Source organism: Sebastes fasciatus, chromosome 14 (assembly GCF_043250625.1).
Source record: "Sebastes fasciatus isolate fSebFas1 chromosome 14, fSebFas1.pri, whole genome shotgun sequence".
In the NCBI taxonomy this organism is placed as follows: domain Eukaryota; kingdom Metazoa; phylum Chordata; class Actinopteri; order Perciformes; family Sebastidae; genus Sebastes; species Sebastes fasciatus.
In genome coordinates this window covers 6156861-6171762 of record NC_133808.1, presented here as the reverse complement: position 1 = coordinate 6171762, position 14902 = coordinate 6156861, and the positions used below count along the sequence as shown (strand labels likewise).

Here is a 14902-nt window from a genome sequence, read left to right as displayed (position 1 = left end):
ACACTTTATATGTTATTGTAAATACAATTTTAGCTGGAAAGCACTTTATGCATTTTTTGGGTATATCTTTGTAAAACATCAGATCCTGCAAACAGCCGTTATTTTAAATGGAGATTTAGTTTCTTGTTAGTTTAGTCCGAATAAATAAAACTGAATGGATGAATGATTATCTTGTATTATCTTGTATCTGAATCAGTATTTTAAAGGGTTTCAAAGAAGTCATTATTTACTGTAATGTATATAAAAACAAAACCACAACTTGTTTGAAAGAATGAATCATTATTTGTCTTAATATATGTATTAATAATAATGACTTCTGATGAATAATTGACTTTCATTTAGCATTATGAGACAAAGTCAAAATAGAACTGGGCGGCATATTGTGTAAAATAAAAACGTGGGGAATGTGGAAATAAATACAAAATAGACAGAAAAAACGATCTGTGCTAATAATTGTTTGTGATTTAAACATTTAAATAAATAAAAAATATAGAGGAAAAAAAAACGATCTGAGATTTTGTGTAAATAATATGTTTGTGATTTAAATTTTTAAAAATATAGAATAATTATCTAAATACAGACTGTAGGGCTGCTTGGTATATGATTGTCCATCATTATTTAACGCATTAGAGGTTTTTTTTGTGCGTCATTCTGGGGGATGAGACTGGAGGCCTCGACGCGGCCGTTTGAATGTCTCACAAACACACACAAAGGAAGCTTCCCTCTCTATAACTCCAACACTTCTATATTTGTGTTTCAGGCCTGCAGAGGCTGCTGATGAAATGAGTGAACACAGAGACGGAGAGGCAATTTCATGCTCCGCAACGCTTTGAACAGCGCTGATAGCGGCGCGTCTCGCAGTGTAAATTCACCTCCTTTTCCAAAGACCAAAGACCTCTATGAATATGGATTCAGTTGTCCCCACTCACTTGAACCAATGAGCTGCGACCCACACACACGCACACACACACGCACGCGCACGTGCACGCCTCAATTTATTAATTGAATATATTCGTTTGTCACCCACCAGAATAAAATGAGTGTTTCCTGAGGATTTCCTTTTTTTTCTGATATAAAAGTGTTTATTTGGAAACATGTTTTAATGTACAGAATATCTCCCGCCGCTCTCTAAACACACTGTATATCTCAGATAGTCTGTCTGCAGGCCGCTGCAGCTTTATGTGCCAAAATAAAGACAACACCACATGGAAATGATGCTCCATGGTGTATATACAGTATATGTATGTATACCTTCATATACAGTATATATGTATTTATACCTTGTGTATAAATCCCCTCTGTAAGAAGTGCAGTAATCCTGCAGAGACTTTCAGAGGGACGTTATATACAAACACCACAGTGAACATGTCGGAATATTAGAGAAGATATTCTCTTAAAGTATAACAGGAGGCTATACCAACACAGTCTGGGTCAAAAGAGAAGCATTAAAGAAGATGATAGAGATGCCAGTAATGAATCACTATGATATCAGACAACCAGGAATTTATAGGAATATGCTATAGATTGTTTCTTATTAGTGTGAATCATTTAAACACTGCTAGCTTCATGGATTTCATCTACCTTTAACTGTTTTACAGCAGTATTATAGGCTATATAATACCTATAATACTAATAATACTAAAGAATTTAGAGATACTGAGGTCATGATTCAAAGTTCCCCAAAAATCTTTGATCTTTCTTCAAAGATCTATCTTTTGATATATATATTTGGATTTTTCACATTTATTTGCCTTGTTAATTATTCATTTATATTTTCTGTATGGTCGAAATCTTTGGTTTCAAAGGTTCTGGTGGGAGAATAAAGAATCATTTATTTATTTAATATTTAATTTGGCCTAAAAAAAATTGTCCAATTGAAATTGAAAATTCTGCATCAACAATTCTGGTTGCATATTAATTTTTCATTTAAAAAAAATAAACTCCCTTTAATTTGTTCTAATCCCCAATTTGTAAAAGGCATAATAAGCCCATTGTTCACAATGCTTATAGGCCCCGACATTATAGGCCTTATCTATAGTAATCTAAAATATTCCTGTAATAACTGTGTGTTCCTCGCGCTCCCAGGTGATTTTAAAGTACAGTGCATCCCCTCTCCTGTATCATAACTATATAGGCTATTGATTCGTTTGGCACTTCAGATGTGTGTGTGGCATCTCTGTGACGTGTATACTGTGGGATTATTACAGTTCTTACAAGTCAGTTGGTCCAGAAAAAAACAATAAAACAAAAGTGTAATAAAGCCAGTGACTGTTCTCGTGGTGTTTGGGTGGTGTTTCGGCGGTGGTGCAGCAGCAGCTTCGTCCACAACCTCCAGCAACATGAGCTGAAGGGATGTGGAGGCCGTTGTGGGTTTATCACGGCTGCATGATGGAGGTGGAAGAGATGGAGGAAGGGGGTCCATTTCACTCTCATCTCAGGGCTCACAGAAATCAGCTAAATGTGGGGGTGTTGCTTCTCTCTTTCTTTCTTTCTGGTTTGTGAAAGTGTCCAGGCTCTGATTCCCAATAAAATCTTTGGTTTTTGCGGTGGCAGGTCAGTCCCAGTCTGCAGTCTGTTCTGCTCTCTAGTCTCTTGTGAAGAGGAGGAGACGAAGCTCATCCTCATCCTTAAATTAGATATGATATATTTACATTGTACAGAGTGTGTATGTGGACCAGGACCGTGTCCTCAGTCGCTGTCCTCCTCCTTGTCCTCCTGGATGGTGGTGGTGGAGTGGTTGTACAGTCCCTGATCAGTCGCTGTCCTCCTCCTTGTCCTCCTGGATGGTGGTGGTGGAGTGGTTGTACAGTCCCTGCGCCATCAGCTGCAGCGCCAGGCCGTTCTTGAAGCCGCTGGCCTTCTTGATCTTGGCCCGCTTGTTCTGGAACCAGATCTTGATCTGGGACTCGTTGAGGTTGAGCTCGGTGGCCAGAGACTGTCTCCGCTGCTCCGTGATGTACCGGTTCACCGTGAACTCCGTCTTCAGTCTCTGCAGCTGCTCGGCCGTGAAGGCCGTGCGCGGACGCTTGTCCTCTTTGCCGCTTTTCGACTTTTTCAGTTTCCGTGTCCTTGGGCCTGCAGTAAGGGCGAAAGAACAGGAGGGCGCAATATGAATATTCAGCGCATGGAATAAACAATAATTCATCAGACACAAATAGATACAAGTTTCACTATCGGAGCTGATTATATACACATCAACATCAGCCTGCATGCAATCAAATAAACACACACACACACACACACACACACACACACACACACACTGTTATTATTATTATTATTATTATTATTACTACTACTGTTTTAGTGGAATAGGAAGAATCATTATAATAATAATAATCAGCATAATTATAACTACAATAATAACAGCCCTAGTTGTTGTTATAAGCTACGTCAACATAAACTATAACAATCTCGGTTAGTCGTAACAGTGTAATAATAATAATAATAATGTTGATCATAATAATAATGGCAATAATAATAATAATAATAATAATAATAATAATAATAATAATAATACTGCTGATAATAATAATAATGGTAATAATAATAATAATAATAATAATAATAATAATAATAATAATAATGGTAATAATAATAATAATAATGATAATAATTTTAACAATAGTAATAATAATCATAATAATAATAATCCCAAAGGAATATGTGTGCTTGTCGCTGTATTATGTCCAGTGTGTCAGTGTGTTCCAGCAGCAGAGATGCTGCAGCTGAGCATCAGCCCGTTAACACACTCTCCTTCTACCGCCTAGTTGGGACTGCATGGATGAATGCAGCACACACACACACACACACACACACACACACACACACACACACACACACACACACACACAGGTATTCAGCACACAATCCCCGTTACACAATTATTGCATCATTTGTGAAGAAGCGCTCGTGTAGTCAGTAAATGTAAATGAACACAGAGGAGCAGCAGGATGAAGGAAACCGTCCACACACCTTAACTGCATTTTCTTACATAAATATTTATAAGTAAATAAACACTAACATGATTATAAATAATGCCAATGATACGTTAATATTATCACACAGACTTGTAGTCAAATAATGCGCAATATCTCTCCAACACCATCACCATCCAAGCAATAGTCCTCTGGTGTTACATGATGTCTGGATTCTTTAATAAAAGATGTTGGCTATTCGTTTATAATGTTGTTTATTATTACACACATATTTATACGAAGGATAACTATTTTAGGCTTCTTGTTGTCGTGCAAAATAATAAAATACGTTAAATTAAAACACAACCGATTCATCAGTAGGCTAGTTGTGTTTCTCCACAAAAATAATAATAAAGGCCACATCATGTAATAAAAGAAAGACAGTTAGGGCTACTGAAATGAAGGGTTTCAGGAGGAAGCCTCTATGTGCTCAATGTAGAGTATTTTATTATAATAATATTATTGTAGTAATATTATTATTATTATTATTATTATTATTATTATTATTTTACACAGACTGTACGTAGATTTGTATTTTGGTGATTTGGGCTGAAGTCAGACCCAAATCAAACAGGCGGTTAATGAATTCAAAATGTCTCCTGTAGGAGGGCTGATAGCCATTATTTACCTTTAATTCCATTGTGTTTTATTCCGCCGTGCGTTAGTGACAGCAGCTCATATACAGCCAACAGGTTACACACCGACATCAGTGGGAAAATGACTTTATATGGAGAGAAAATGTCTGCTGTCCCTGAACCCAAACACGTGTCACACAGCGGCTTGTAACGCTGTCATCTGTACAATCATAATCCTAAAGGATCAATGTTGGCCAACTGCTTATGTAAATGGAACAAGACAGATTGGGTCGAAAAGAGAGTGAATTTAATAAGTATAATAAGTCAGACAACTGAATAATAATAATAATAATAATAATAATAATAATAATATCTGACTCAACCTGCTGCACGTGCTTGTTCTTCTCTATTTGAAACCTATAACACATAAACAATATATAAACCTATTAGTTCTTATTTTTGTCTTTATTTCATTTTATTTTGCAAATGCACGGATGCAGTTAAAGACACACGGCAGAGAAGAAGAGAAAATCACAGAAACGTTTGTGTTGTTTTCATTCAGCAGCTGAAGAATCATAATTATTAACTATTAGAATAATTTGTTATAAACGTGTTCAATAAGTCCAATCGGTCCAATAAGATCAAATAAAAATAAAAAATAAAAGAAAATATTAACAGTTTATTTTTTTAGTTTGCATTAATCGTCTTTGAGCGTGTGATATATTTAATATCTAATAAATGTAATATCCCAAAGAACTCATTAGTAATTTAAAGGATATCCACTAAGGAAGGTTAACTCTGTTTTTAACCACCTTTTATTTAAAACACCATATGTTGGCCTACATGTTTCATAGTAGGATTAAGATGAACTGTTTTCTTTTTTTTTTTTAGGTTATAAAGATAAAATAAAAACAAGATTTGTTAGCTATGATCTTTAAATATTCTAAAACATGATTCACTGAATTAAAACGTCTCCATGCAGGATAAATGTGTGTATGTCAGAAAAAGCAGGATTAAAACTATAGTGTGACTTTAATTCCTCCATTAGTAAAAAACACATTGCGCGCTTGTTTTGAATTGTTGTTTTGGTTGGTCTTCATGAAACTATTGCCTTACCAGATGAGGGCCTGTCCGAGTACCGGGTGCAGTAGACCCAGGCGGGCCAGAGTAACGGCTGGCTCTCCGGTGTGGACGCCCCGGTACCGTTCAGCACCACCAGCGACGAGGACCCGTTCTCCCCAGTCCCCCCGCCGCCGGTCCTCTCCTCGGCTTTCACTCCGCCGCTGCTCCCGGTGGAGGCGGCGGCTGCGGTTCCTCCTCCGTTACTCTTCTTGGGACTCGCCAAAGAGGTGGAGGAGGCGGAGGAGGACGAGGTGCTGTCACTGCTGCAGTTGGAGTCGTGGCACGGTGTCCCGGGTAGACTCGGCCTGCTGACAGGCGGGTGGACCCGGTGCTCCCGGTGCTCCCGGTCCCGGCCGGAGGTCTGCGCCCTCTCCCGCGGGCCATGCAGGCCGTGCTCCTTCTTGCAGCCAAAGTCCGGGCGCAAGATGTTGTCTATGAAGAAGTTGGTGGTCCTGTGAGCCTGCTGGGCGGCCTGCAGAGGCAGTATGGGCGGTGAGGGCAGGCTGTGAGCCGGAGAGACGCTGCTCTCTGCCTCGCTGCTGTCAGAGCTGTTCACATCCCGCTGCTGCTGCTCCTCCATCGCTGCTGCTGCTCTCAACAACGTGCTTCTGGTTTCTTTCAATCCACTTTCCACTTTCCTTGCGTTTGTATCCAAAATATGACAACAGGAAAGCACTAAAACATAGTTATTTTCTCTCCGAAATATTGCTGGTTGGTGTAATTATTCGCAAACTGTGAACAATCCTGCTGCGTAAAGGCGCTCCGGCGCGTCATGGTGGGTGACTATATGGTTGCTATTATACGAGCTGCTCTCACACACCCAGAGCTTTACACCGCTGGATGACAGTCGGATCTTCACAAAGTCCATACATCACATCACCATGCGCGCACACACACTCACACACACTCACATACACTCACACAAACTCATACACACACCAGCCGGAGGTGCATGAATAACATCCAAAGCGCAGCGGACCAATCACCGACCGGGACACTTTTGGACAAGGGGTGACGACGTCCAATAATGTCAGGCGTCTCTGAGCCAAGAGGGTAGTCTGTGGAGCAGCGAGCAGCAACCAAACAAGAGATTATCACTGGCACACGCGCGCACACACACACACACACACACACACACACACACACACACACACACACACACACACACACACACACACACACGCACACACGCACACACACACACACACACACACACACACACACACACACACACACACACACACACACACACACACACACAGCCGTGTACTTCTGTCTTTGTGAGGACACTCATTGACTTACCCTAACCTTAACCATCACAACTAAATGCCTGACCCCAACCCTTACACTAACCCTAACCTAGACATAATTCTAACCTGGACCTTAAAACCAAGTTTGAACCCTCAAACAGGCCTTTGAAGGTCTGTTTGAAAAAAATTCCTCACTCTGAAGGTCTAAAACTCAAATTGGTCCTCACAAAGGTAGCTGTACAAGAACACACACACACACACACACACACACACACACACACACACACACACAGCTCACCTCACTTCCTCCAGGTAGTTGACTTTGAATCGGATACGCGCGCGGAGGGATTGACGGATGTTGCGCGTGAAACAACAACATTTACACTTTAATTCACGAATTGGTCATTTTCTGGTGTGACCTCCCAGCAGCTGATGCGTCCTGCTTTAACATCTTACACTACAGGATGGTGCATACTTTGGTGTACAGGGGCCTTTTTTTTTTTTTTGCTTATCTCTGGCACACAAGCACGCGCACACAAGACAAACCCAATCACGTCACAGTGTCATCATGGAGAATAGGCCCACAGCTATACCACTAACCATCTCCCTATTTCATATCCAAACTGTATACACCTCCTATATCTTCATATGCGTCCATTTAACGTCCATTCTCCCTAAGGTACAGCCACTATTGTCAAGCCGGTATTGTTTTCCAGGCCGAGCTCTGGAAAAAGCGCGCTCTTATCGAGAAGCTGCCGGCGGATAATTGATAGGTTTTAATTACTGTGTATTCCGCCTGATCAGCCGGACCTTCATCACCGAGCTGCGGGAGAAAAGCGACTCAAAGCCTCTGTCACCATCACCGCGCCAAACCCTTCATCAAAGTGCACGCAAAGTGGGCCGATAGGATAATAAATGGAACATAACAGACAAGAGGAGCGGTTTCAAGGTGTTAATAGAAAGCCTGGAATACAGAGAAGACTGCATGAAGGAACAGCTTAATTGGTGTAATTCATATTAAGGCCTTTGTTTTATTTAAGCCTTATAGTGCGCCTCTCACACCAACAACGGACAAATACAGAAATTCACCATAATTTTACTAATAATAATTTCCTATCTGGTATATTCAGTGATTTTAAGTATTTCTCAAGATCCCTCAATGACATTTAGTGTCACTATAATATTCCTATAATAATTCTGTAATAGTCCTCCAGGGACTCAAAGAGATTTTTTTTTTTTTTTACAATACAGAAGTCTGGGCAGATTTTTTTTATGTGCATCTGTGTTATTTTTATAATATTCCTAATATCTGGTTGTGTATATAGTGTTATGTGGTATTATTCTTTTGTTTTAGATAAATATTACCAAATATAAACATATATTTTGGAAATCATTCTGCTATTTATAATAATTGCTATCATATTTAATGTGAAGATTTAATTATGAGGACCATAATCGTCCAAAACTCTACTTATGCTATCAACAAACTGACAGACAGTTAAACAGGAAACAGCTTTCACTTCTAATAAGAAGGTTTTCCTGCACGGTGCTGGTGCTGCTGCTGCTGCTGCTGCTGCTGGGATTAGCCAGCTCGCAGGCCAAACACACGCGCACTGTGAGGTGAGGCTGATAAGAGCTGTTCGTGGATGAAGACGCTGTCAGTCGGTCAGCTCCTCTCATTTAGAGACTGTTTCTCCACAGTTTAGCGTTTACACTGAAGATTAAGATTCAATCAAAGATCATCTGATCTGGTGTCACTGTCTGCACGAAGATGCATCTAAAGGAAAAAATAAAGGATAGGGAATAATCGCAGCAAAATATACGACTCAATGGATCGAAAAGTAAAAAGTAATATTTATTTTGTTAAAATAAATACAATACACAGACGTTCGTTGTAGTAGCCTCTGGTGTCATCTATAATAACCTATTAGAGACATGTGTTAGGACATGGCAGGGGATTATTACACATTATTCCAAATTAAAAAAAATCCACGTTTTACACCTTTTTTATAATCGTTCCCTTATTATGAAATAAATGTTTTAAAATAAACGCATTTGAATTGAATAAGCTGTGCATAAATTAATATGCATATTTAGATTTTCTTAATGACAATAATAATAATAATAATAATTAGAGATGAGCGCAGATCTTCCAGCACAGGGGGAAACTTTTAGTTATTAAACGCACCAAACTCAGACATGAACCTTCCTTCTCTGATCTGATCTGATCACCTATTTCAGATGTTGACCCTGTGCACGAGCTCTGAGGCCTCACATAGAGATACTGCTGTTGATCACAGCGTGTGAACCGTCTCTGCTGTCTGGTATGAACACACATCATATACAGTATAATATACTGTAGCACCACTGAGCCCTGCAGGTACAGATGAACTAAACTAAGGACATACTGCCTTCCCTCTCAGCCTGATGTAATGTCTTTGTTCTAGACCCCACAGAGGCCAATATACCAACACATTCTCACTCCTCCTAACTCGTCAAATACCGCCACTTGTGTCCGTGCCCCTATAGGTACCGGAGACCTTTACGCACGACGGTATTTGACGCGTTGGGAGTGAGAATGTGTTGAATATACAGGTAGGTTAGAGAAGAGGTCTCTGTTAGTAGCTCTGGCCTGTATTAGTGGAGTCTGTTCTTCAGTGAGTCTGCTCTGTGTGATTTACTTTTTACTTTACTTTTTTGCTGTTATATCAATGACAAAACGGCTGAAAGGGAAAAATAAAAACTAATATGAAATCAAAATTAAAAAAGCCTTTAGTCTAAATTTCAGGAACATTTATTAGTCATAATAACGACTTTAAAGCTGCAATATGTTCGGTCCATGGTGGCAAAGAGAAATGTTGTGTGTGACTCCAGTATAGGAACATGGTGACAGTCAGGAACCCTGTTTATCTGCTGACATTAGACTGTTAACTCCTCATCACTCTGATTATCACACAAGTGCTTCACACTGGATTTCCACAACCCAAATACTAGAGAACATTATATCAGAGCGACATCTAGTGGTCAATGACAGTAACACATGTGAAATAAATCAGCCACCTATACAGTATAATACTGTGTCAGGATGAACTTACAGTAATATACATATACAAGGAATTTGACTTCACTTCTCAGTGGCAGATGTGTTAATGTGTTCATCACCTTAATGTTACAGCTGGTAAAGGTGGAGCTCATTTTAATTACTTTATATATTGCTGGTAGGATAATCTATAATAATCATTTATTAGTTCATTTATATTTTATATTAATGATCTTAATCTGCAAATTAACTAAATCTGTCATATAAATGTAGTGCAGTAAACAGTACAATATTTGTCTCTGAGATGTAGTGGAGTAGAAGTAGAAAGTAGTACTCGAGTAAAGTACTAGTACCTGAAAATGTGTCCTTAAGTGCAGTAACTGAGTAAATGTACTTAGTTAAATTCCACCTCTGCTCAACACCCCTTGAAGAGATGGAGAGAGCAGCCATTGATGTTAAGGGTGGAAAAGACAGAACTAGTGACGGGTCCATGGTACATAAACAAGAAGGAGGTAAAGGGAGTAAAAACAGTAGAGTACACTGGAACAGACAGAGGAGGTAGAGGAGGAACTGGCTGACCACTGACCAGTTCCATGGCCTATACTCACAGAAACACTGTGAACTGGCATTAACAATGCTGTCCCCAACTAGTGGAAAGAAAAGAGTTTAACAGGTAGGGTTGGCTGGGAATTAAATGATCCAGTAAGTCAGCTAAATTGTTTTACCAACGGCAAAACATTTTTTTAACTTATTTTTATATTTTCATAATAAAGAGTTACCTATACTATGATAAACCATACAACTAAATATATGAGATACTGAGCAAAAATAAATGAACTCCACTAAAAGATCAATGGAGCCAGAGCAAAGGATATTTCATTTGTCATTAAAGTGGGAATTTGTCATTTGTAATCTAAAATGTCGGCTATTAAATTAGTAACTGCAGAACTCTCTTTGGTGTAAAATGTTCACGATGCAATTAAAGATGATTTTGTAGGTTTCCTTTTTGTAGTAGTCTTGTGATTATCACATAAAAGTCTCTTGCGTGTTCATTCACCAATCATGCACTATCTTCACTCATAGTCTGACCACATTCACTGGTAATAATGTTTAACAGAGTGGGAACATTGTGGAGCACAATTTAGAATAAAATGATACACATTACAATGCAGGAACACACATAAAATGAGAGTTAATACGTTTTTATTTATTTATGTCAACCTATTGCCCCAGTGCATGCTGGGAGGGTTCCCATCACACCTACCTCATCACATGATGAGGGACTTAACCAATAATATGAATGCTGATCATATTGTATTCTTTCTTTCAACTCTCTACTCAAGTTGCCTTCATTTCTTTACAAGAGCACACTTGTTTGGGTTTGGCAACGAGCGGACCCAAATGCAGCACACAGACTCAGACAGCAGTTTAAGAAGGTTTATTGCAAAAGGCGGACAGGGCAAAAGGTGAGAGTTCCTGGGATGATCTGGTGGCTTAGAGCATTGCCCTCTTCAGAAATGACTTCATGTATGTGGTTCACAGTAAACTGTCTGGGTCATGATCCAGCTAACTGTCAATGAGCTTTAAGCCCTTTTGCAGGTTTGGGTTTAAGGACTTGTTGCTCTGACAACAGTTCCAGATATACAGTATATTAAACAGCTCTGAAGAACCAAAAACTGGGTTATCCATGTACAAAGAACAGGGCCCTGGTGTCTGGTTGTTTTAGCATACAGCGTTCTGTAGCGCCTCCCAGAGGGGAGAAGATGAAACAGTTCCCCAGGGTGTGAGGGGTCTCTGGAGGTGTACAAGTCCAGGGTTCAGTTCTTCTAATTCAGGCTAACATGCTGTTATCAGGAAACCATGAGCAGCATTCACATGACTGGTGAGTGCTGATCATGTGATTGCGGTTACACAAGGTGGGTGTGTTTGAAACTGTCCCAGCATGCACTGAGGCAGTAGATTCATTGATGTGTGTTCCTGCACTGTTACTGGTGTCATCTTGTACATTGTGCTCCACGTTTCCACTGGTGAGGTTCTCCCCACGGACCAACAAGACACTCTACAGTGATAATCATAAGCTTGTTATGACTTCCTAGTGTCTCTTACAAGCAACTTTAATTACATAAACAATATTCAGAAAAGTGAGTTTTATAGTGTTCAAATGACAAATTCCCATTTTAATGTTACATTTGATGCCATATATTGTAGCTCCATTGGTCTTTTAACAGTTAGCATCTTTTAGTTGAGTTTGTGATTTTTCTCTCACAGTTTCTTAAACTCAATTTAGTTCTTGTTTGCTTCCAAGCTTATTTTTATTAGTTTTAATTCATACTCCCTGAGATATCGTGGTGTACAAATATGGAACACCAAAATACATGTTATCAAGAGCTCGTTATCCTTAGAACATTTTAAAAGGAAAATATCATCACATTTAATTAATGATGTCTAATTATCTTTTGATATGTTTAGATATATTTTCTTTTCCTCTGTAGTGTTTTTTGTATGAATTTCATTGTTTTTATTGGATTATTTTCCACTGTTTGGTTAGGTTTGTCTGCACATTTTGTGTACTTCTTGTTGTTGTTTAACTTTTGTTGTATTTTTAAAATGATGTTAGCTTAGATTTTTCTTCCCTTTTTGTTGTTGTTTTTTTTTCTCCTGGGGTTGAGGGGAGGTCCTTTGTATAAGCCTGTGGCTTCTTGACCTCTCCTGACACATTTCTTGTTTTGTTTTCATTGACTGGATTTTGTGAAGTTTTATATATGTGCAAATAAAAAAAATAAAATAAAAAAAAATGTGTTTTGTTTGAGGTAATCATTCAATTAATACACAAAACAAACATAAATGCCATAATTCCATCATGTTTTCCACAGTTTGACAGGAGCTCATTTAATTTTTAAATTTAAAAATGTTTCTGCTTTGCTCTAAATTTGAACAGAAAGCTGGCTACTGTCATGTCTTACTGGGACACAAGAGTAGAATGGTGCATCTTTAATGCTGTTAGTAAGATTATGACAAGTCAAACTATTACTACTATGACAGGTCAAAGATATGCTGTGAAAGGACTATTATGTTTAAAAAATCAGTCCATGAAATGATTCAACATATTGTGTTCAAATGAGACAGTGTGAGAAGAACATTTGACCTTTTTACCTTCTACTAGGGAAGAAGGAAGTAAGTAAAACTTTATTTATTGGTTCCTTTTTTGGTCACTTGAGGGCAGCAGGGTTTCTAGGTGTGTGAGAGCTCTTCTCTTCCTTTTCTGGAGTCCACTGGATCATCTTCAACTTTCACACCATTTCTACACCTTCATTTATTCCCCATCCAAGTTTTAGTCCAAACACATCCACTGAGTAATAGACGTCTTGTCAACGTTGCATCTATGCATTATAGCTCTGATATAGACCAGCATTTATTAACTACATATAGCCCAGCTTTAGACCATATTTTAAAACATCATTACATATTTTAAAAATGCATAAAAACCTGTGAATATTTAACATAAGCACTGCACACCCCCACGTTTACAGTACAACTGTTTATTTTTTGTCATATCTTCAGAGATTAAAATAACATCTAAACTAAGACTAGACGTCTACTAAACTTTAACTTTTCAACCTTGAATAACCTTAATCTCAACTAACCGTCTACAGACAAATAGGCGTATAATATACATCTAATGAATATATTTTCAACATCAAATTGCTCTGTGGGCCCTTAACTTATTCACAACAATAACTGAGAGTACACTGGAATAAGTTTCAATTCCTACTTTTGCCAGGGTCAAAGAAGAAAAGAAGAAATTAAATGAGAAATTAAGGCTGAGACAAGTGGAAATTTAGAGCCATAAAAGCTTACATGAGGAAACAGAAGGAAGACGTGATGTAACTTCTTCTTTTCGTTTTCCTCCTCTTCTCCTGCATATAAAAACTACTGTATCTCAGGCACAGTTAGACTGTGTGAATAAAAATTATGTTTCTCGGATTTTCCTCTATTTATACTTTTTATCCTCACTACATTGTTTTAATCAAATTTGCATTTCTTTTCTTTTAGTCACTGTCAATGATCAGTTTATTACATGCTTTTGTGTGTTATTGGGTTGCGTATATTTGCAACCCAATAACACACAAAAGTAAGACACGGTAATGTGCAAAGCAAAAGCGCGTAATAAGAACGCCGTTCTTGCTTTAAGTGTATCATTTGTATACCATGAAGTCTGTACTGACTACAATGTAAATGCATCCACATGAAAATGCTACGCTCAGACAACACGTTCTCATCCCAACTCGTCACATACCACCGCTTTGTCACGTCACTTGGGTCACTTTAGGAATAGGCAACAAAACCACTATAGTTAGGTTTCCATTTATCATTTAACAGTTAGGTTTCACACCGACGGCCGTGACAAAACCTCGGTGTGTGATGGCCTGGAAATGAGAACAGGCCAGCTCAGAACTTTTTGTAAGCTACATTAGTGACGCCTTTGACGTGTTTAATGTACTTATGTTACGTTGTTTCCGTACGTATTGTACTTAGTTTACATAATAGTTTATATAAGAAAAACCATGGCGTTTTTTTAGTAAACCTAACTAAGTAATTTTGTTGTGTTTTTTGTTTTGCTTTATTGCAATTTAGAACATTAATCACGTCTTTAAAACTGTTTAAAACTGTGACCGGAGAAAATATGTTTCCCTCAGAACATATTGTGGTTATGCAGTTTAGTTGTATGTCGTATGTTGTATGTATTTTTTTTTTCGATTACAAGCTTTTGTGTGTTATTGGGTTGCACATATATACAAATTTATATAATATGTTTTTCTATTTTGTAGTTTTTTGCTCTGTGCTGGGATTTTCTATATTTTATATTCATACAAGTACTGATGGTCTGCAGCTCTCAGCTCCAAGTCCATTGGTTCCTACTGAAGATGAAAATATACA

General features: G+C 38.3%; 1 protein-coding gene across 1 annotated transcript; it reads right to left on the bottom strand.

Moving 5' to 3' along the window:
- Positions 1–374: 374 nt before the first annotated feature.
- On the bottom strand, positions 375–6586 carry LOC141782048 (homeobox protein engrailed-1a-like). The gene is made up of 2 exons (XM_074658059.1): positions 5669–6586; positions 375–3075 (listed from the first exon to the last, which is right to left on the bottom strand). The coding sequence occupies exons 1-2, from the start codon at positions 6252–6254 to the stop codon at positions 2753–2755; spliced, it is 909 nt and encodes a 302-aa protein (XP_074514160.1). The 5' UTR covers positions 6255–6586; the 3' UTR covers positions 375–2752.
- Positions 6587–14902: the final 8316 nt, after the last annotated feature.